Source organism: Bombus terrestris, chromosome 14 (genome assembly GCF_910591885.1).
Source record: "Bombus terrestris chromosome 14, iyBomTerr1.2, whole genome shotgun sequence".
NCBI classification, from domain to species: domain Eukaryota; kingdom Metazoa; phylum Arthropoda; class Insecta; order Hymenoptera; family Apidae; genus Bombus; species Bombus terrestris.
In genome coordinates, this window is record NC_063282.1 from 4,469,003 (window position 1) to 4,491,887 (window position 22,885).

At 44.2% G+C, this 22,885-nt stretch overlaps 2 protein-coding genes across 3 annotated transcripts in view; one reads left to right on the forward strand and one right to left on the reverse strand.

Moving 5' to 3' along the window:
- The window catches only part of LOC125386307, a 114,780-nt gene that overhangs the window by 644 nt on the left and 91,251 nt on the right, over window positions 1–22,885 (forward strand). The gene's annotated exons all lie outside the window — the stretch shown is intronic.
- Window positions 371–22,885, reverse strand: part of LOC100652173 — a 52,523-nt gene continuing 30,008 nt past the window's right edge. Inside the window, exons 2-6 of one of the 2 annotated variants that reach the window (XM_003400529.4) lie at window positions 6,189–6,344; window positions 5,213–5,253; window positions 4,194–4,292; window positions 2,869–2,943; window positions 371–2,688 (exon numbers count right to left, since the gene is read on the reverse strand). In XM_003400529.4, the coding sequence (XP_003400577.1) occupies window positions 2,485–2,688; window positions 2,869–2,943; window positions 4,194–4,292; window positions 5,213–5,253; window positions 6,189–6,333 (564 nt within the window). In that variant the 5' untranslated portion in view covers window positions 6,334–6,344 and the 3' untranslated portion in view covers window positions 371–2,484. Of the gene's footprint in view, window positions 2,689–2,780; window positions 2,944–4,193; window positions 4,293–5,212; window positions 5,254–6,188; window positions 6,345–22,885 lie in introns of both variants that reach the window. The other variant, XM_048412113.1, reaches the window with a different exon arrangement.

Here is a 22,885-nt window from a genome sequence, read left to right on the forward strand (position 1 = left end):
AGAAATCGACGTTTCGAAATTCTGTTGACTCTAGTCCGTACACTATTCATTATCTTTTTATCTTGAGATCAATAGCACTTTTCAATATCATACAATACTACTCTAACGTGGTTTTATTTATTTATTTTTGCATATCTTTTTAATATTACATAATTTTCTTTGAATTATACTATACGATATTATTTCAATATTGTATTCAATACCAAATCATTACGATAACACGCAGCACATGGTGCGTCATCGTTAGATTGAATATGCTTTGCATAGCGCAAATACATTGCACAACATACATTGCATAAACACACGTTGTGCGTTATTGGTTTCAAATGGATCAAGGAATTCGGGTTGTAATAATTGAAATTAAAAAAAATTTTAGATTCATATACTAAAATTATTCCATTGTGTGCCAGTCTGACAATTATAGTCTTCTTTATTTCATTACCAACAGTATTCTTACATCTTCATGCCGAAACAATGTATAATTTCTATATCATAATATATATTCATTTATTCATTTATATATTTATTTATTTATTTATTTATGTGTATAATTGTTAATAATTGTAATAGCAGTAAATAGTCTGTAGTAGGCGAGTTTGTAGGTATGTAAACAGCTTTTAGGTACGCGTAATTCCAGTTTATCGATAATTTAAATCCCGCGTACGTCCCGTTCGCATAATTTATGATTTGCATATCTATTTGTCAAACTGCGGGCAAGAGCAAACTCCACGATTTGCTAGCGTGCCGCGATATTCCAATGTTTTCTCTTTCTTTTTTTTTTTCCCAGCTTTTCTTAAGAAACCCGATATCCATGGAAACTGAACGGTTCTTGCTTCTGTTCGACGATTGAACGATAAGAGTCGAGTGGAAATTGATTTTGGAATGAATCTAATCTCGCTTTTAGCGCCAGATTTTCTTCTCTTTGTCATAAATTCTGCAAACTGGCTGGTTCTTATATCTAACTAAAGGAAACTATCGCGTTCTCGCTTTATCGAATAAATTGACAATTAGGATAATTAACGCTTTATTAACACAAGAGAAGTGTTATTACGGAAAAATAAGATGATATGATAGAAGTAATATTATTACGTGGGAATAATTAGGAACTTCTTTTCGCCTTGGATACATAATTAGCGATTTCTTTGAAGTTGCGCGCGAGCAACTTAATTAACCAAGAACTTTCCATGTAAATCAACATTCGCTTCTCCGATTCGAAGAAAAAGGAAAAACTCGATTGATCCGCAGTACTAGTTAAATATTCGACCGAGAGATCGATGTCCAAGTAAATTAGGTCTGACGGAGTACTTGTCGACTCGCGAACGAAAAAACCGTAGAAAGGGAGTAATAGAAAAGGTTTGTTATTTTATTTGTCGAATGAAACACATTGTTGTGAATCGTACGGGGAATTCGCGGCTTCAGTGAGCAAGTGCCTTGAGGACAACGATCGATCGTTGCTCCAGCAGGTACTGAAATTCAGAATGAATCAGCAGGGAACAAGTAGCAAACGTTTCATTTGTCTTCCCGCGTCTCGCTCTTTTTTCCACCTCGAGGAGTCGAAATGAAATTCCGCGTGTCGAATCAGGGCCTTTAAAACACGAAAAACAATACGGATCTTCACCCGCTAATATATATCAGCGTTGACTGTTCTCGATCGAAAATGAAATGCCCCTGTAAAATCAGCTGTATGGAGGGTATTTGAATTTTCCTCGCTCGCTTTGGCACTGGAACTCTGTAGAAAGTTTAATCCGTAAACTCGAACTTACATCTTAGTTTCGTCTTGTGTGTGTGTGTATTTTCATTTTTTCTCTTTTCTTTTCGTTTTCTAACAAGGCATAGGCAACTACGCTACTACGAGAAGAGAACAATTCCTTTTTCCATCACTGAGAGTCTTTAAAACGGCCCTCCGTTAACTATACATGCTTCAGACAGCGCAGGATTCTCCCAGAGGATCCTGGCGACATCTCTCTCTCTCTCTCTCTCTCTTCGAGAGACGAGTTCGTACTCTTCGAATCTGTCAACGAAGAGAAAGACGAACAGGCTTCTAATTTCCCTAACTTATCTTACGAAAAAACACTCGCTCGCGCGATAATAGTACACGATTCGCGATTTACTTCGCACCATCGAGAAACAGAGACGAGACGGTGGAAGCTGATTAATAGAACACAGATTTTCCCAAAGCTTCGACTCGAGAAGCACGGAGTCGCGAGTACTTTTACGAATAATTTTTGCTTAGGACTCGAGGACTTTCTAAACGTTCGAAACATGGAAAGTGTAGGTGTAACAATGACAGGATATGCTATCAGTCGAGAAGAGATGAGAGTATACAAGTAGGACTAGAGTCGCTTCGTTCGATAAGAAATAGATGGATTGCGAAAAAACGCGTTTTATATTCTCGAATCGTAACTCCGGTGGGGGATAATTCCCGAGCTGCCTGGTGCACGGCTGATGTCTTCTAACTAGAGATTCTTCCGCGGTGTTGCTTCCTCAGCAATGATATGCATAGAAGAGTGAGGCCATGAGCCAGAGTGCGCCGCCCCCGTAGAATCGGCTGCCCTCGACCCCGTTTCTACCGGGTCGTTTGCGTTTCGACTTCGATTTGGCGCGCCGTTTGCGCGAGAAAATGGCGTTGGTGGCGTTGGTAGGCGACTCGATGTTGCAGTAACTCAGATCGCAGCAGCTGATGCAGATCTGGAACGAAATAACCGAATTTATTTCACCCGGTCGCGCGGCTTTCTCCTCTTTTCCGTGAGAGAGAAAGAAAAACAGTTGGCAACACGAACTATGCGTATGCGGCTGACTAGATAGAGAACAGCCAAAAGAGAGGGCAAGCCAGGCCAGGATGCTTTGAAAAAATTCGCTATTTCGCACCTGCTGCGTGTCCACTGGGATGCACCCGACCGAGGCAGGTCCGCATTCCGCGCTGCTCACGCAGCTCTTGCTCACCTGAAATATAAACGTGCTTTTTCACCGACCATTCTGCGTCAGGGGCATGTTACATTCGTTGCGTCATCGTTTTGTATCGGCTTGTTCATACGTTCGTTCTCATTTTCTTCACGATGCAACGGGGGGCCGCTTTATTTTCTATCTAGCGGTCGTCAAAGTATCGATTCCCGGTCGTTAGGATCTACGTCGTCGATCTTTTTCTCACTGTTTAATTCTTAGATGTTCGATTTCGCGTACATAGAATGTTCATCTCGGCGATTGCCACGGGTTTTTCCGCCTGTTTCCCTTCTTTTCTTTCCGAGCGTTCTGAAACTTTAGAGAGAGAGAGAGAGAGAGAGAGAAAGAAAAGAAAGGAAAGAAAGGAAACGGAAAATATCACGGTGGTTTCACTCGAGTCTTTCGTTTGAAGCGAACGAATCGCCGCACGGTCTGAAGCTACTGCTTGGGAAACGCTTTATTCCGTGTCATCTGCGAATCTTCCCACCATATCGTTACGTAGATATTCGCATCTAAGAATTAATTAATCGATGAACCAACAAAGCCGAGAACGTGTAGAAACCGCGAGTAGGTGAATTGATAAGCTCCAATTGATTCCGATGTTCATAATTGAAAGAGTTTTGGAAAGTGCTTAGTCGGTGGATGCTCTTAAGGGAAGCCTTTCCGCCATCACTCTTCCGCTGTGAATTCAGTTTCGCAAGTTTATCCATTAACAAACACGGAAATCGATAATGCGTTTAGCGCTGGGAGAAGCTATTAGTGGGGCTAGTGATAAAATTTCGGATTGATCTTCATCGGTGGCAGGCGCATCGTGCGTACAATGGTTTCGTGATGAACGTCGAACGTGTCGATTTTATCGTGGCACCGCGGCCGCGTTTCAATCAACCCGTGAAACGAGAGAACACATGGAAGGAAACCGCGATTTCTAACGCCCAATGAAAAGGAAGGAAAACGTCCGCCCGCTCGTTTTTCCTATTTTCGTCGCGTCTTCGATTTAAACTATTCTTCGATGGTAAATTACATTAATTATGCAAACTTATCCCCGTTGGAATTGTGAAGCAAAAGAGGCAGAGTTTCTCTATCGTAAGAAAGGAAAGGATCGACACGGCCAACACTCGAGTTGCAGTTCTAATACTTCTTGGCAACGACAGAGTTAATCGCGTCGACTCGAAGTCTTCTCGTCTCGAGGAGAAGGTCAAGTGTTAGGGGAAGAAGAAGAAGAAGAAGAAAAAAAAAGAAGAATTTGTGCTTGCCAAGACGCTATTTCCTCGGCTGTCCAAAATGTGCAGCGATCTGCAAAAGTCTCGGCCACCCGCCGGACACGGTGTATCTATCGCCCATTCGTTGCACATCTGCGAACAGAGGACAAAAAAAGAATACGATGGCTGTGATATTAGCTGGAATCGGAACATATATAACGTTGGATTCGTATATACCGGTCGACGTATTTGCATGGTCATCCGGTCGTTACTCACCAGTCTCGATCAATCGCACGAAAGTTCGAGGTTAGTTCCACGGTGGTTCGATATGGGGGTAAAAAAGTATGGAGTTTGTTGGTTCTGTACTGTTCGAAATCGAGGAAATCAGTAGAATGAGTTAGAGTTCGGAAAATCGGACGGGTGAAACGTAACTGGAGAATTCGTTGCTTTCTGATCGAGTGCCCGCAACGGCTGCGCCGCTGTTATAGAAGGATCCGACTATGGAATTCGGGATGAAAGAAAAGAAATAGAGAAGGGAAAAGGGACAAGGGGAGAAATAAGACGACGGAGTTCACGGTCGAAGGAATAAATTCTCGAAGCGAAAGATAGTAGCCGGAACTCGCGGTGGCTATCGACCCGACCGGAATCAACGGTTTTCAATAGAGATTTCCGTGGAAGGAACTTCTATTTAGAATTGCTCGGACTTGATCCGCGGTGTCGGACGATCTCGTAGCCATCTTCTTCGGTGTTTCGTGTCTTCTTTTTCTCGTTGCTGGAAGAAATCGACGACCGAACCCGATATTGGTAATTCTTTCGCGACGTCGACGATTCAAAGAGCGGTAGATGGTGAATGGAGAGCGAAGAAGGAAAGACGAATCGTGGGTGTACGGACAGGAGAAGCGAGATAGGTAGGTTAGGAAGGCGGGCCAACGACGGAGGAAGGGAAGTTTGAAAATAAATAAAAGATCGATGGCGGAACGATCTCCTCAGGGCTAAACGAAATCGTGCACTGGACTCGGTACGATACAGGCATTACAGACTCTTAGGAGGACGTTTAATGGACTCGTCGATACCTGGTTATCGCTGACGTTGACGCAAGTGTAGCACGTTAGACCTGCAACAACAGAGGGGGCGATGGAGTGAGTAATAGCGTTGAACAGAGAGACAGCAGACCGGTTGAAGTACGAGACAAAGGGCGGAGAGACGCAACAATTAAACACGCTTAGGCGTTCCTTCGATATAATTCCCGCCCGTCGCAATACACTTAACGTCGTGGAAAATGGATTGTCCCGTCGAATGGAACTTATAACGGTGCGGCGCGCGTTGCGGATCGTGGCAACAAAAGCTCGTTCTCCTCGAAATGCACCCATACACCCGGACGAGCGTACGACGATGTATTGTTTCAGTGGCGGGGTCCAGTGTCGTAATTAATACTTTTCAAACCGTTCAAATTGAAGCCGTTTCCGGACGTTTTGCCGCTCCACCGGAATATCCAAGAGTTTACAGTCGTTCGCTAGAGAGGTTTCCTATTCCGACACGCTAATGGAATACAAACTTTTTCCACCGGAGACCGATGGAAAATAGAAGGAGAGCGTAGAAGGAGTAGCCGAGAAAAACAACCGGAGAAAAAGGAAGCGAAATCTTTCGACTTCTGTTTTTTCTTTTTCTCTTTTAAGCTCTGCGAATGTCGGTTCGAGCCGAGAGACTTTAGCTAAAATAGCATTGGCGCTTTAAGAAGCTTGGCAGCGGGCAAGGTTGGCGATATTTCAGAACAATATGTTACAAGCCAGGTGTATAGATCGGGGAATGATTTGTGAGGAATTGGTAGGAGGTAGCAGGGAGGAGGTAAAGTGGCTAGAGCGAGATCTGTAAGCGGTAGAAAGCCAGGAAGGAGGATTAGTGGAGCTCGATTGCAGGATTCGAGAGGGAGTGGATAAGCTCGAGTTAGTCGAGCAAATCATAGATCTGTTTGCCCCGTTCTCCGCCCTTTCTCCACGACTTTTCTCCTTTGCTCTTCGTAGCACGTCGCGAATCCACGCCAATACGCACGGTAGATGTCTTCTTCTTCTGTCGTGACTCCCTTCAGCCCGTCCTTCTGCTTCGACTCCTCCTTTCCGTTTCCGTTTCCGGAGAGGACGTTTCTGCCGCAAGTTTCCGCAGCCAGGAGCAGCCCGACCATCACCCACGTGATCATTCCTCACATCTCTGGAATGACAGAAATGGGGCTACGTGTTACGTAATTGACCGCCACGCATCTCTTTCGTGGATCGAAACCGGCTAGAGAATCGAAGTGTACGCGTGAATAACATTCACGCGTAGATAAAGCCACGTGTCGCCAGCCAGTTCGAAATCGTCAATTTTCAACGGGATCGTAATTCGTCGATAGTACGTAGACAGGGTTAAAAAAAAAAAAAAAAAGAAAAAAAGGAGCAGGACACCGTGTATCAAAGGATTATCGTGGCGCGCGATAAATTACTCTTATCACGCTTCGATACATGACCTATCGCAGCCTCTATCGAATTCGATGATCCTACAAGCTGCTGGATGGCGATTAAAAAATGACCCGTAATTATTGGGATTAAACGTTGAACAAAGAAACAAAAAATCAGACCAAAAAAGCAGGGCGAGGAGGGGAAAAACTACAGGTGGAGATTTGATTGGTCGAAGTTGGAAAATTGACGCGAGACCGAAAGAAAAATTGTTCCCTCCGGACGCGTTGTTCTAACGGAGATATCGGAATTTCAATTTGCCCCGGTTGATCGGAGGATTTATCGTCTTATACGAATGAAAATGGCTTACGAGGACAGGGTAGAAGACTAGAGAAAACGTCTTTCAGCGAAGGAAACCTCGCGCAGTCGACAGATACGCCAGAATTCAAATCCGGATCAGGAATTACAGAGGAAGGGCTGGGAGCGAAAGGGTACGTCTAGTTTAAATCCTCATAGAACACGAAGACCACAAGGTCCGCACGCTGTTAAACTACGTTCGACTCTTGTACTCCTCCGATATCTACGGATGTTCCGCTCTTCTTTGATTAACTGTATCGTTTCTTTGACTTTGACGGTTAATCACTTGTAACGTTTCGGTTGCGAACTGAGACAGAGAGAGAAAGTTCGGCAACGGAGATTGGATTCCGAGACTTGCGAAAACATAGAAATGCATTCTCAAAGCTCCCTCCTAGTCGAGGATCTCAAGGAGCGACGAAGAGTGTGATTCGCGAGGAGATATAGCAAGCTAAGATTATTCGAGTCGCCTGAGCTTCGATGTCTTAAGATTCGATCTTGATCTTGAAGCAAAGTAGATCGTTTAAAAATTGTTCACAAACAAATTGAACGAATTTCCAAGGAAAAGTACTTGGCTTGATTCGAGCGCTCCTAATTCACCTCGTACTTAGTCCGGGGTATTTTTTGAACTTTGTTAAAATCAGCCGATACGGATCCTGTTCGAATTTACGGAAATTACTGGCTGTAATGGCCACGAGGTGCAGATTGGAACGAATGCTTCGTTATCGGGAGAACGTATCTCGCTTCTAATTATTGTGCGTTGTTTCAAAAATTGCTGGGAATTTTACCGGCATTCTACGATCCGAGATCGGGCGTAATGGTCGATCGAGCGACAAAGAAAATTAGATCACTAACAAGCATCAGGGAGCAATTGCAGGCAAGATTGTGAGTTCAGCCGTGGAACAGAATAATCCTATCGATTAAAACGGTGCCGGTTGGTTATGGTCAGTAGGAACTCCCCGACACAACCCACGGCTGTTCCACTTAATCAATGAAATACAGATCGATGAATATACTGTATGAAACGCTGTACCATTCGGTCCCTGTTCTTTGATATGAAACGTCAATCAGTAGTTGATAAGACTGATCCTTTCAATACGCTTCTGTTAGCAATTGTCAGGTGCACAGATTCTCTCGGTAGCTAAAGTGGCATTCGGCAGTGGGCGACAAGATTATATCGAGCCGAAATAGATAGTTAGAATTTCCAGGTGAATTCTCCGGTTAGATCACGGACGAAGTAACACGATTATTTCGACCGTATTCCCCGATCCGTTACGTCGACTAAGAATTTCACGACCTCTCGAATATCATCTCAACCCGGTTTATCGTCCTCGATCGGTTGCTCCAATATCGGGCTAACTTTAATCTCTTTTCTATGTGACGAATGGTAATGGCCATTACCATTCAATATGACCTCGTATTTCCTAAATCGTTCTCTATCCCCCTTGGATATAGTTTTTAAATCTCGCACGTATCCGCTCCCATTGCCTGGTGATCTTTAATATAGAGAAGTGGACAGACGCTGCGCTTTTAACAAGCCACAGGGCAAGAGACATTTAATTGGAAAATCAAATGAGCGGTAGTAGTACATAGACGATACGGAGGAGCGAGTTTAACCGTGTCCAGAGAGCAGGATCAATCCCGTTGGTTTAAATCCTAGTCGAACATGTCGTCCACGAGAATCGGCTGCGGGTAAACAGATCCACTCGACCGTTGGACATGTCAATCGATGGATATCCCAGTTCCAAGCCAGCCATGTGTATAGTTCTTCGGGGTGTAGATCAAGGTTCAATTCTACGGATCGGTTGACCTATCAGTGCCAGCTTCCCAGCCCTATCAATGCTTTCGACGAATCGAGAACATCGGACCCTTTATATCGGTTCGATAGATAAGGTTTCATCCAGCGTCTTCGTTCGACCTTGTACGAGAAGCAGTGGGTGAATTTGTCGCGATATACCGCGAGAGTAAGAGTAGCAGGATGCGAGACGCTCGTAGACCTTAATCGATGTAATTAAACACGGCCAAGGAGCTGGATCGAAACTCGCTAAAAGGGAAGTTGGCTGGCCCAGCGGGACGTAAACTTTTACGACAGTGTTTCGCAGTAAAAGCTGCTGGACCTTGCTCGGAATTATATCGTTCCCCCCATTTTATGGTAGCTTAGATCAGAGAAACACCATGTGCTTAACAGTTTACCAAGCGTGTCTCGGGCAATAATAGAAATAACATAACGAACTAACGGAATGTCTTGTAATAAATCACGTCGAGCTATTTGCTCATCGGAGCAACCCGCTTCGTGACTGTCTCGCATTTCCGTTACGAACCCGGTTAAATAAATTCATCTGATCACGCGTGCCCCGGTTTTAGATTTCCCTTGTATTTCACGCTCGTTCGCGAGCGTGATTTATTCGCTGATCGCACGGACGCCCGGGTGAGAACGTAATACGCGAGCGGAGTTTTCCACGGGAAGGGAAAGCTGACTTTGAAAATCTTTTAGATTGAAATGGGATCGTCGGAGAAGAAAGAGGAAAGTTTCGGTCGCGTCGAATTACGATGAAATTTCATTTCGCGTAATCAATAGTGCTTACGGCGTGTTCAACAGAAGATCTTCGGCTTTTTTCATCCGTAATAGGGGAAGTTCTTTGTTCTTATACTCCTCTCTCCTCTTACCCTTCCACCAGCTCGCTTCGAATCGCGTAGATTAAAAGAGCTTTTTATTTTCCTACTTAGGAGCGAACTCGGCCCGAGAATTAGGTTGCTCTCTCTCCGTCGGATGAGAGGATGGTCCTGGTCGGTGGTAGTCTATAACTAGTTCCATTCTAGAACTCCCATGAGCAAACATTGGCCGTGCAGTTATTACTGCCCTGAAGGTCATCGATCAAATCTCAATTTATAGGCTGTCATTCTTGTCAGAGCATGAAATCCGACTCGGTGGAATCGATATCGTTGAAGGTAGCTGAAATTTTGCCGAAATTTCACGTCCAATCGGACGTAAATATTGAAACGTTCCGTAGCAATTAAATACGGTTCCTGTACCATTCGCGATAAGTTCGTTTCATGTTGGAAAACAGCGTCTACTTTTGGCTCGATCCTAACATCCATTCGACTTCCATCACGAATTCAATCGTAGCAGTCGTTGGACTCAGCTTCGATCAATCCTTTTTCGTATTTATCTAGCTCCTCGTCGACGCACAGTAAATACAGCCAGTGCGTAGTCAGACAATCTTTACTTGCTTTCCGCCACTCGCTCTTGTACACTTTCGAGTTTCATGTCCTCGTTGCAAATTTCTCCTTCTATTTATTTCCACGTGTTTTTCATTTCATCTCTATCAAAAGGCAAAGCACGTAAGCAAATTTGCAAAAGCCAGTGAGCGCGTTTTCACACCAGGCAGGGCCAGGCTGCTTTTTTAATCCGCAAGCTAGCGTTCAACAGCTGGAAAATCTTCGACAACGAGGAAACCGGTCGTAGAAAAATTGATTTCGTATCAGAGTGCAGGTTCTGCTTCTTTTGTGCAACCTTCGAAACGATAGTAAAGCGACGGCCTAGCAAAGTTGGCGCAAACTCGGGGGCAAATTCGCGCGGGACGCTTCATTGCTTCCCAATGGCCGGAGTAACTCAATTCTAAAATGCTGCTCTCGGCTTGTTCTCGTGTATAGAACATCGTCGGTATATTTGCCAAGCTACACGTTATTTTTATAACCGACCGTGGTGCTCGCGGCCCAGTGGTAGCTTCAAATCGACTGGATGGAATTTCGTTTTTAAAGCGTTACGACACGTTACCAAGGGTTGGGCCGCGTGTGTGCACCGCGCTTCTGATTATTTCCGTGATACATCTAGAAATATTTACAATGCCGCCACGTTGCTAGAAAGTCGAGTTCACCGCGATATTTGCCAGAGGGGGAAGATAAATCGGATCGTCTTATTTCCAATTTCAAGCAGCAGTTCCGCCCTATAAAGATATACATTTGTCTCTGGATTTATCGTTGTTATGGGAAAGAAAGGAGACCGATTTGTTTCGTTTCAAATCCCAGATCGAAGCAATTACAAGTTTCAGAGATACATAAGCGATCGTTGAAACTGTTTTCTGCTAAAGCATCGTGATTCGCGCCTGGAACACGTAGTTGGATAATTATTCAAACGAAAAGCGGGAAATTATCGTTTCGTGATATATGTATGTATAACGCGAAGTTTTAGTTTGTCTTCCGGCAACTGGCAGATAAAATATTCCCGGTCTGGTCCGCGTAAGTTTTCTCGGTCAAACTGGCGCGAGTTTACTTAATTACCGTTTAATTATACGTCATCAAAGTTTCATCCCCACATCCGTGCGCAATTAAGGAAAATATTTTTTTTCATTCCCTTTATCCGTCGCGGATAATTCGTCCAATTAATTCCGGCATGGTGAACGTTTTAATCGCCACACCGATAATTATTTTCATGGCAAAACATCGAATCTATTAATGTATCGATCGCGCCTTTAATTCGACCGAGTTTCTTGATCGTCAGCGATGGTCGTTAAGATAACAGCGAATTTATCTCCGGCAGAAAACTTTCATTTCCTCCGTGGACGTTCGTGAATTCTCGCCCAGGACGATCAGAACCAGAGACCTGGTTCACGCGGCACGATTTAATAAATAACGATATCGACACCTTCTTCGAGCTCTTCGTTTCGATGGCCGGGTAACTTATCACGAGTTCAAGTTCTACGCACGTGACGAATATACACCGTGACTTTAAGTAAGAAACTTTTCGAGATTGCCTTCTGTTCGATTCGTCTCTCCATGTGTACATCGCTTTGCCGTTTAGACGTTCGTGAAACGGCAACTAGGAGAGCATCGAGGAGTGCTTTCAGGCGGTCTCTTGAGTTCCACGCCTCGTGCACGCCGCTTAATTTCGTATGCCTCTAATTTCGAGTAGAACTTGCTCGTGATCTCAAAGTAAAATTACTGGCTAACACTGGAAATTTGACACGATGATTTAGAGATAGATTAGAACGCTATACATGGTGTTGCAGTAATCGTGATACAATCAGCAAGGGTTATGTGAACAAATATTTCGAAAATATACGATACATTTTTCCGTATGACTTTATTTTTCTATATTTACGAGAAAATATTTGCATTGAACTGGAGGGAACAACCGAAAGAGATTATTCCGCGTGTGCAAATAAGTCGACAACGTAGAAGGAAAGTTTTTCACGGAACCCTTTGTTGTGGATGAAATTGCATTAAAAAATTAACGAAGTACGCGTGGACGAGGCTAATTTTTAACTAATCTACCCAAATTCCATAATTACTATTTCTTTCTTTTTTGGCCAACCACCAAACCAGAAACTTTTATTCTACATTGTAGTATTCAACGGTATTTTGGCATGTAGAATAACCTGCAGTTAATTATTTGCTCGTACCCGGCCAGTAATTATTTCAGCTCGTGTACGTGTATTAAAAAAATGTTCGAACTCGATTTTATCGAGAACGAAATGCCGTATGAAAAGATTGTATTCCACATTTTCAATCTATTTCTCTGTGTGGAGTCATCCTGTTGCCGATTGTATCGCTATTATTGGATCGCCTTACGTAGAGGAAAATCGTCTTTCGATAAGGAGGAAGACTTCTTCAAGCTATTTAATCGAGTTTTTACCGTGAGACTCGTGATCAGTAAGCACCATGGATTTTATCACGCTGCTGCAACCAACTTTTCATTAGCGTCTCGAATTTTATGCACGTTAAAGTAGCGCGCGTGCCGCTTAATCGCTCGGCAAAAAGTGGCGTGGCGAACAGAGAGAATTTCAGCCGTATAGTATAATGTAAATTTCGTGGCTTGCTCGGCCGGCGAAGCTAGTAAAATCCTCGGCTAGCAGGACACTAAAACCGCGTTACGCCAGGGACGGTGCTATCCTGGTTGCGTTTCCGGCTTTCCAGCGAAATGGAAAGTTCAACGGAGATTCTTGTGCTCGAGTGTCGTTCGCTTTGGCTTTATGTTGGCGGTAAAAGGTGAAAAAGCTAGACTGCAGAAGAATACTCCTTTTTTCGCTTAAGAAGATACGCCTCGGATATTCTTTATCCGGTTACTTTCCTTCCTTTACGTTTTAACAGATGCCGAGGTTCGTTTGCATCATTCGCTTATGGAAAAGTTCATTTTCTTTAACGAACGTCTTCGTGGCAAATGATAAAGCATTTAAAGGGTAAAGAAAACGACTCGACGAACGAATACCAAACTTACGTAGTTCTATAGCGGATAGAGTATCCCGCTATAAATATACGATGCATTCGTAGATATGGAATCTGAATAGATGTAGCGGGGTCCCATATGGTATGGGGCGTACGTGGATATGTTCTCGTAAATATGCTACTCTTCTAGATTTTCCCCTCTGTATCTCCATACGTATAAAACCCTAGTAAATAAGCCACTTTTATGGACATGAAAATTCGAACGGTTAGAGACCAATCCTGTATGGATGTTACAATACGTATGGGGTTTTTTCATCGTCGCGATATTTCGTCGTCGACGCGTCCACGGATGTATATTTCCCTATAATCTCATCTTGTTTCGAATCGGGTTAATTTCTCACGTGCAATTCGCTCGACGTGCACGAAGGAGAATAGGGAAATTCGTGCGACGAATTATAAAAAAGTTAGTTACGCTGTCAGTTTTGAGTTGCCATCGTGACTTTAATTCAACTACATTTCGAGGAACATAGGCCGATAGAAAGAGAGAGAGAGAGAGAGAGAGAGAGAGAGAGAGAGAGAGAAACATATTTGCATGACAGAAAATGTTTTCTCTTTTCTTTTCACGGGAAATGTATTTGCTGCAGCTATATTGCTGGTCAGAGCGCGCAGTAAAAAAGGAAATGGCGAAACGAGCGTGCGATTCTTTTTTTTTCAAAATCCGCTGCCGTTTTCGCATTTACATTTTCCTGGTTGGCGCGTCGAAGGGAAAAAAATTAATTGGTTGACCGAAACTAATCGCGGGACGCATTAAAACGCGGCGAAGGTTTCGAACGAACGATCGCCGAGAGATTACCGCGCCGGTGGAAATCTACGATGGAAAATGCGAAGGAGCGAAATTTCATCGCTCGACTCCGGACAACGCCGAGAAAGTATGTCGGCGACTTTTCATCTGCGTGTTCTGTTCTCACGGGTTGTAGTTCAATTTGTCGAGGAACAAGCGACCAACCCACGGTTTCCTTTCTTAATTAACTCATCTCCTGGGGGAACGGTGAACTTAATGGTCCTCCACGATTTGCCTTCGGCGCATCGAAAATTAATTTGTCTCGACCGCCATGGCCAAGCTCGCGTTTCCTGTTCGTTCGATCCTCGTGCAAGTTTAAAAACAATGTTTCTACCAGTGGGCTCGTGGCTATCGGCCGGGGTAATTGGCGCGAGCCAAGACCAATTTGCCATTTAATCCCTCGATGAGAATAAACGGCCAACCGCGTAAATGAATTCGCCGCCTCTTTTCTCCTCTGCTCTCTTTCACCTTCCTCGCCCATCCTTTATTTTTTTGTTGTTCCCATTTCGGTCGTGTAATGCGGTAATTAGTTGAATTTTGCACGTGCTACGAGAGCCCGATAAAAATTCATCGACGCGGGAGAACCCGTCGGTCGTTGTTGCTTAATTGAAAAGCATCGGCCAGCGGCGACGTCGCCCATTTTTCCTCTTGTAAACTTTCATTTAACGTTCCCTTCGACGTCCCATCGTTACGCAACGCTGCCTATTTTGCATAAATTCATTCTCCTGGCCTGTACCCGCGAAGAATGGATGAAAACGCGAGGGGAAAGCGGCATCAATATAAGCGGAACGATAGATTCCAGAGATTCGATAATCCGTGATATCGTGATTCTCTCTCGCGCGTAATCGCCATAATCTTTTGTAAACTAACGTTGGAACTACCCATATCATAAACATGCTAATGTAGTTAGGCGAACACCATGGAGCTGTAGGATACAGTAATAGATGTTCGATTTCGCTCGTGGATGGCGCAGGTTATAAAACATTGAATTTTGGCCAGAAGCCGAATCGAGGATATTAATATTAAAGGTGGTGCGGGACGAATTGAAAATATATCGCCGCGAGGGTATCGCGCTACCGGGCCGACCAATCACGCGCAGGGAAAAAGTATTTTAGATGAAATTTACGGTAGTGGACGCGAATTTACGGTGAACGGTGGTCGATGTCTAGCGTATGGCTTGAATATGACCTTCCCGAATGAAAGCATCGGTAAATGGCGGATGCTCCCATAAAATATACCGAGGGACGGTATCGCACGCTCGCTAGGCTATGTTCGGCTAAGTAACCGGTATTAATCATTCGTATTATATCACGGGAACGTTAGTATAACAGCCTATATAACGTATCAAGTTAATACGCTCGAGGGTTTCGTCTTTTGCGTGTACTCGTCCGGAATACGAAATTAACGTTCACTTGAATTATTATAAACTGCAATGTACCGCTTGTGCGCAGTTTGCACGGCCTGCTACGAAACACCTGCGTTGAATACAACATTCAGACGGACGGAGGGATCCCCCGTAGACGTAGCCAACAGATACATCCAGCACTTCATTTTGATTTACTATTCAACCGGGTCCGGCGTCGAGTTCCGACACACGGCAGACGTAGTACTTTGTCGAATACAGACTGCGCAAATTTCCATAAGTGATCTTTCCCCGTGAATGTGGCGTTAACGTGCCACAAAATCCGCGGGAAACAGAGTTTACCCTGCGAAACCATGATTTCCATTGGATCAGGCGTTTAGGTAAACGGGACATGTTCCTGTAAACGAATATACAAGCTCGAATATACGTCGGAAAATACGTGAGATACATCTATAGGATGGGTCGTAGATGTCAAAGCGACGAAAGAAGTATTCACGTACGAGAACGTTGCTTAAAGCTTATTTCCCAAGTTAGGAACGATTCTAGCTTGGAAACGTGTCAGTACAATCAATGAATCAGCTGACGAACCTTTCTTTATCTAACGCATGCTTCGTGTATCTCGCTCTAACATTCACGAACCGTCGAAGCGATACGCGATACGGATAGGATTTCGGCAGGATTCTAATTATATTAGAGCGAGAAATACGAAGCGTGAATGAATTAAAGAGGAAGGTTCGTCAGCTGATTCATTCATACCGGTATATTCCTATGTTGGAATGCCATTGTCTTTAACTCGAAGTATCAAACAATATCTTCACACCTGTACTTTTCGCGCCATTTTGATGTATAAAATCCACTCTACGAACGTATATATTTCGCGAAACCCTATAGGGGAATCCACGCTATAAACCAGAACATTCATGCTATTATAGACTCGACACGAGTCGAACAAATTACTTTACCATAAACCGTTTGTCACGAAAAATGTTGGAACATAGTCTTTGTTGCCACTGACACCTTGGAATTCTCGACAAATTGGCTGGCGAGGAGGCGAAAAAGCCTTGATCCGGCAGGAATTACGAATTTAGAGCGAGGGCACGTCGAGCGGCGTGTTACTTCAATACGGGTACGCGCGAAAGCATCGGCGAAATGGGGAATAGCCCATAAAATATGAGACGGTTGGCAAGCTCGGGAGATCTACCGGTGCTTTTCACGGCGGCGGTGTCGACGTCGGCGCGGCGTCGGTGCTGGCGTTTTCACGGCTGAAAATCACTCGTGAATTCCACTGTAGTCGGCTCGTTCTTTCTCCTCTCTACCCCGCCTCTTTTTCTCGCGCGCTCTCCACAGGCCGACATCGTGAAAGAGAAAGGCTTTTTCGCTGTAGCATTTCCGCGAACGACGCTCGCGACGAGGACGTAGACGGTGTATCTCTGGTCCCTCTGTTCTTCTCTCTTCGCGCTGCTTGCTACGCCTCGGCCAGGGGGGAAAAGCCATCATCCAATTTTTCATCGTGCCGCATCCGTTTCACCGGGGTATCACTTCCCTGACTCGCTCGAACGTCATTAGGGCTCCGCCGCTTGTGGAAAGATATCGTTTCCACTTTTCCCAGAGACACGGTTTCCCAGCGAAACACGTTGCTCCCTTTTTACTCGCGACAAGCTTTTTTTCACCGTCACTACGCCTGTTACACGTTCATGCAGAGGCTCGCAGAAATATTTAGCAAAAAATGATATTTATGTAACGCGAAATATTTGGCAAATATTAACACTTACTATAGGAAACGTCTTGTATATTGAAGATGTCGTATGAAACATTTCGAAATTTCATCGACGTGTGTATTGGTATTTGAAACGAGTCCCAAAGTGCACGTATAAATTATACGACTTTTATAGAAGATATAATTAAATATACAATTAATGCTGAAGGCGATCTCATTAAATATTAATAGCCTGTTCAAATACTTTGGTGATCTTCGTCAAGATATACCTGCTCCAAATATCTAACGGGTTCTATGTAACTTTTGAGATTAGTTTCAAACTTTGCCATTATGATCGTGATAGCTGAATCTCGTTACAGTGTTCATTTTCAAAATGTTTTATATAACATGTGGGATATATATATATATAGACATAAAAATAGAGTACAGAGCATGTTCATAAAAGACCCGTATAAGTGTTCGACCGCTTTCGCGAACAATCGTATAATACGTTGGGACGTTTTAAACGACGTACGATCTTTTAGGAATTTCTGGCCAAATATCGATTTAAGTTAGATTCACGAGTTTGCAGATTGAGAGAGCTCGTTGCCAGAACGTTTCCTCGATTCGTTTCCGTGAACGAATAGTTCGCGGCGCGACGTTGGGACAACTTCCGTTGCCAGATGCCTTGGACGGCAAAAATGTCCACAAATTATTATTCTCCGCGAAGGAATCGCGCAGAGAATCGAGTAATTTAGCCAACTATATAATATGTATATATATATATATCTATCTAGAAGAGGCGCGGAGAATATCCATCTCTCGCAAACTTTTCCATTTGTTCCTTTTCTCAATTCTCTTCCATTCTTTCGTTTTAACGAAGACATTCTTCCATACTTGACGCGTTCCATCGATCGATGCCATTCCCCCTGTTTATTCCACTTTTAACGATGTCGCTAATCGGCCGATCCCGAGACTCTCGTTCACGATAAAGTGCACCCGATAATATCATCGCTTGCGCTATCAACCATTTTCGACTGTCGATCGATCGGAGGCGCCCACGGTGGCAGCCACAATTAAAACTTTCGAAGCTCCTAGGATGGGATATCATTTATGGGGCTAATTACCGAGGCTGAATAAATGGGAGGCGATGAATGAGAAATGAGATCTCGCGTTTGGTGTTCGCTTCGACTTCTTCGGGTTCGGTGGGTGGCTCTTTCATCGACTTCTCTTTCCTTGGACTACTTCCAGTATTACTTTTCCGGTTGTTCGGAGCTGAAAGGCATTACACGATTTCCCTTCTATGTATTTTTTTCTTTGCCTAGCACCCTTAGGATCGCCGAAAGCGAGTCTGTCGCAGGTGTCGGAGGTAAGTTGAGGCCGATTCTGGCGCAACAACCTCCGTTTCTTTTCTTTCTTCGTACTGCAACGAGTTTCAGCTCGTTCGATATTCTTCGTCGTCCCTGTTAATTATACACTTAGAAACTTTGCTTTTATCCCGCGGTCTACTTATTCATAAACTTCCGTGAACTGTGACGGGCAGAGAGGGTGGTCTCGAACCACTCACGAATCGACTCTCCTCTATCCTCCCTAGACCCTCTTCACGGATATTGCACGTATGTAGCTCAAGGACAGAACTTCTTCCTTCGAGGCTCGATGGAATATAAGATAGCGCTTATCCTCGCGAAAAATATAGTCTCGCTGTTGAAAGGAAAAGATCCAGTAAGAACAGAAAAACCGATTTCCTCGATCGAAAATTAAACCATCCTGTATCTCGTGACCAGACAACGTTCCTGTTTCCCCAGGAAATTAACTGAGCTTGATTCGAACGTTTCTCGTAGCTCGGTAAATCATCAGTTCGTTAACTTTCATCGCCGTTTATTTTCTTTCCACTTCTTCTCTGATAACAGTTACCTACATCGATCGGGTAAATGCGGCGCGAAAACGTTAAAACAAAGCGGAAACGCTTTATTCCACGGTAATAACGTTTGACGCGTGAACGCGTAAAGGATTAAAAGCGATCATGAATCTCGGCGAACTTTCTACGCGGTGTTCTACGACGGATGATTTTACATAAAATTCATGAAAGGCGTTCTGTCCAATCTATCCGCGTTAAGTTCGTAACGAGCTACTGTTCGCTCTCGTCACGAAGTTTCGCAATAACCTCCATCTGTACTTTCTAGCTACGATTTCGAAAGCGGGTATACGTGCAACAATAAAAACCAAACGCTGGACTGGAAATCCTGTTCGCGAACCGCGGTATAACTCAACGGCGAAACCGAGGGAGATATTAAACGTTGCTAAGGACAGCCATATACACCGGTTGTCTCGTAAATATTTCAATCGTGACGCGATCCTCGACGAATCCACGGGGCAACACATCGGTTTATGCAAAACAGCTCCCGCGACAAAATAGGGCGGTCCTGGCTGAGCATCTGTCTCGTGTCAAAGTTCTTTCCCTCGACTGGCGGTGGCTGGACCAGACGAGCTACGCGCCATCCATTCTCGTTGTCTGCCCATGCACGTAATTTTCTCCTTTTCGGCCACCACCGTATACGCCCGTCAAGCTCCGTGGTACATTCGCGGTATTTTAAACGAGCTGCTCCGTAAGATCGAGTTCAGTTCAAAATACTATTTAATTTTCCGAACAGGAAGTAAAGAAGAATTATCTCAATTTGTCGTACATTTCGTGTAACATGATCGTGTATCGCTTTTTGAAGGAATTATTTAGTCGCAAGTGTTTGGCTTGTTTATGGGCGAGAACGGTACAGCGAGGTCGTAAAATTGGCCACGAGTTAAGCTTTACATTTCGTGAACTGCAGTAACTTGAGAAGATTTTAGGAGACACGAGGATCTAGGCCCTTATTCAAGGCTTCTTCCTTTCCGATGTTCCTAACATTTGCTCCCTCGTATACGAGGGCAAATTTTAATAATTTATATCTCGCGATACGGGAATGTAGATTATCGTGTGGGACTGCATGATGTTAAGTCAGGACTAATTTTACGATAAGTGACGAATATTTTCGAGAATCGCAATATTAAAAAAAAAAAAAAAAAATATATCTTCTCGCGAAGGGAACAGATTTTAATACACGACTCTTGTATTTTTGATATCCTGGAAATTGGAATTTTACGACACGTGAATGATGGAAATTGATTTGGAAAAATTGAAATGGTCGCGTGCATATGCCGCTGGATGCGACTAGATCAGTCGACGTCATCACTTAACGTTCTACTTTACGACCTCGCTGTATATCATCTCTGCCAACTATACGATGCTTTCGCTTCGTAAAAACGTACATCGAATCGGATGTGCTTTCGTTTCGGTAAATTTCCCGCGGACGAGACGGAAATCGAACGACTACATAACGATTGGTTCGAGTTTCGAGCCAAGAGAACGAGAAAGGAAAACGAATCGTTGGGACGAGGCGTTCTCGTGGCGAATTTTTTAGATGTCTAACGACCGTCGAAAGTATTCGTTACTTCTTAAGTTGTCTCGATTACTCTGTCGATCTTTGTTGTGGGCACGGTACAGATTTGCGCGCAGACGTGCAAAAAGTGGACGAAGAGCAACGATAACCGCGAGTCGTGGTGAGTGGAGGGAAAGAAAAAAGGGGGCGGAGAAAGAGCGCGAAAAGCTACGAACAGGAGAAAGTTTCGAGCTCTCGAGCGGCTAACGACCGTCGAAAGCACCGATGTCGGTTCCTCTTTCCTCGTAGCATTAACCAGTGTTGCCTGCCATTGAAACCATGAAACGAGTCCCCATCTGTACGACCTGCCGTCTGACTACGTCGCTACTCTTTCCCCTTTACTTTCCCATTGTCGTTGTGCTCGTGGCTCGGCGGGACGTGCTGCGATTCGCAATGTAGTAAAACAAGGAAGAAGCGAAAGGGAGAAGAGAGAAAGAGAGAGAGAGAGATAAAGGCAAAGAGACGAGAAAAAACTGGAAAACAGTATCGAGCGTGGACCGGTTGTTTCCAAATCGATGCATAAAGAGAAGAGAATGGTTGATCAGACCAACGGATGAACGGGGATGAATGAACAAAGGAGCGCAGGAGGAAGAGGAGGAAAGGCAGAAAACTGGAATTGTTTTGTCGTCGCGATCGAGTGAAATGGAAGATCCAAAAAATAGAAGAAAGGAAGGAAGGAAGGAAAAAATAAACGACGAAAGAAGCAGGATAAAAATGCGAAGTAGGATGAGAAGGGAAAGTTTTCAGCGCGAAACTCTCGACCGACTAACGACCATCGAAAGCGCCTGCCTTTGGCTAGCTCACGGAGTGCATCGATCCTGGCTTTCCTTACTGCTTTGGAATAAATACTGGAAGAATACCCACTTGAAGACGGCTGGCTAAAATTATTCTCGTCGTTCCATTATCATTAAGTACGCTCGTAGAGTACCTGCTTGGCGTGTGTGTTTACGTGTATTTTGTAGACTGACGGGAAAGCTGGGTGGCGATGAAACGAAGAAAAACGACGGAAGCGTGCTGGGAGAACGCGGAAATCGTGGGGATACCGATGATAATAATTCATGGAGCTAATCGGTTCGCCTGCCTTCAGCTAACCTACACCGAAATTCCGAGATACTCCACTGTTTTCCAATCTCGCCAAATCTTCTCGTGCAATCTTCTTGGGAAAATGTACGCGGTTGAACGTTGAAGATTTTCCACTGATTTCGCTTCGTGTTCCCTCACCGGAACACCGATAGGATTATTTTTTATCGAGTATCGGATACATCGGCTTGAAAATGCAATTTCCACGCTCCGATCGGATAATACCAGCGATTCGTGTTCACCGAACCTAGAACAAAACTTTCTCGCAAGAGCTATCAACAGGTTCATTAAAAATTACGTGATTCTTGAAAACGTAGCTACGTTCGTACCGGCGTATTCGAAGCGATGGAAAGTAGCGGCGAATTGTCGACGTTGAGCTTCCAAAAACCGTCGCCGGTTAGAAAGCCACGCGTGAAAATAACACGTCAGATAAAACACGCTGCTCTCTTTTCCCCTCTCTCCCGTTTTTCCTCCAGTGCGCTGTTCTCTCTTTCTTCTTTTTTTTATTTTCTCTCCTTTTTTCGTTTTATCGCGCGACGATCGTAACTTCGCAGCCAGATAACATCCTCGGCCAAAATTAACCGGGACGCAAGAGTTTGGAATCGTTTCTAAGGTAAACAAGCTTATCGGGTCGATTTATGCCTCGCGTAATTTCGTAAAACAAGCTGGGCCCGGTGTTATTTCCGCTTTAATGCCATGATAAATTGAAGCGTCTTTTCGGAAAATAGTGGTGCCAGATTATTTAATGTTTTCCGGCTAGATCGGTGAACATTAGTTAGGAATAATTCAGGCGACCTGGAAAATTTCCGACATCGATTAAACCGCGAGCCCATGAGTGAAACGAGATCCTCGGCTTCCCGGACAAGTTTCGTCGCTTTCCTCTTGGGAAGTTGGTCTCTGAACAACAAGTTTCTTGGCGAGGTGATGACTGATGCGTGTATAGCCAAAGGTGGAATCTAAATCCTGGTAAACTAAGAGATAAGGGGAAGCGTAAGCGTCTTTGATATTCCCCGGCAAGCAACGGTTCATGCAATTTTCACGAGGGGCATGTAAGACGACGGATGAGATAGTACGCGATAACGGTTAATATGTTTTTTTAAATTCCTTCCACGGAGTACGTAAAGCATCGAGCGTGGGAGGTGGTTAAGTGTGCGTGCGGTTCTCCAAGCGGAACTATAAATTCGCGCGTGAAAGAGGGAGAGCGGAAGAAAAGAGTGGAAGAGAGGGTGAAAAAGCGACAAGAAAGGAAAATGAGGACAAAAAAGACGAGAGAAAGAAAGAAAGAAAGAAAGAAACGAGAGCGAGAGAAAGGGAAGGGAAGAAAGTGGAAGTACAGGGGATGGTTGGA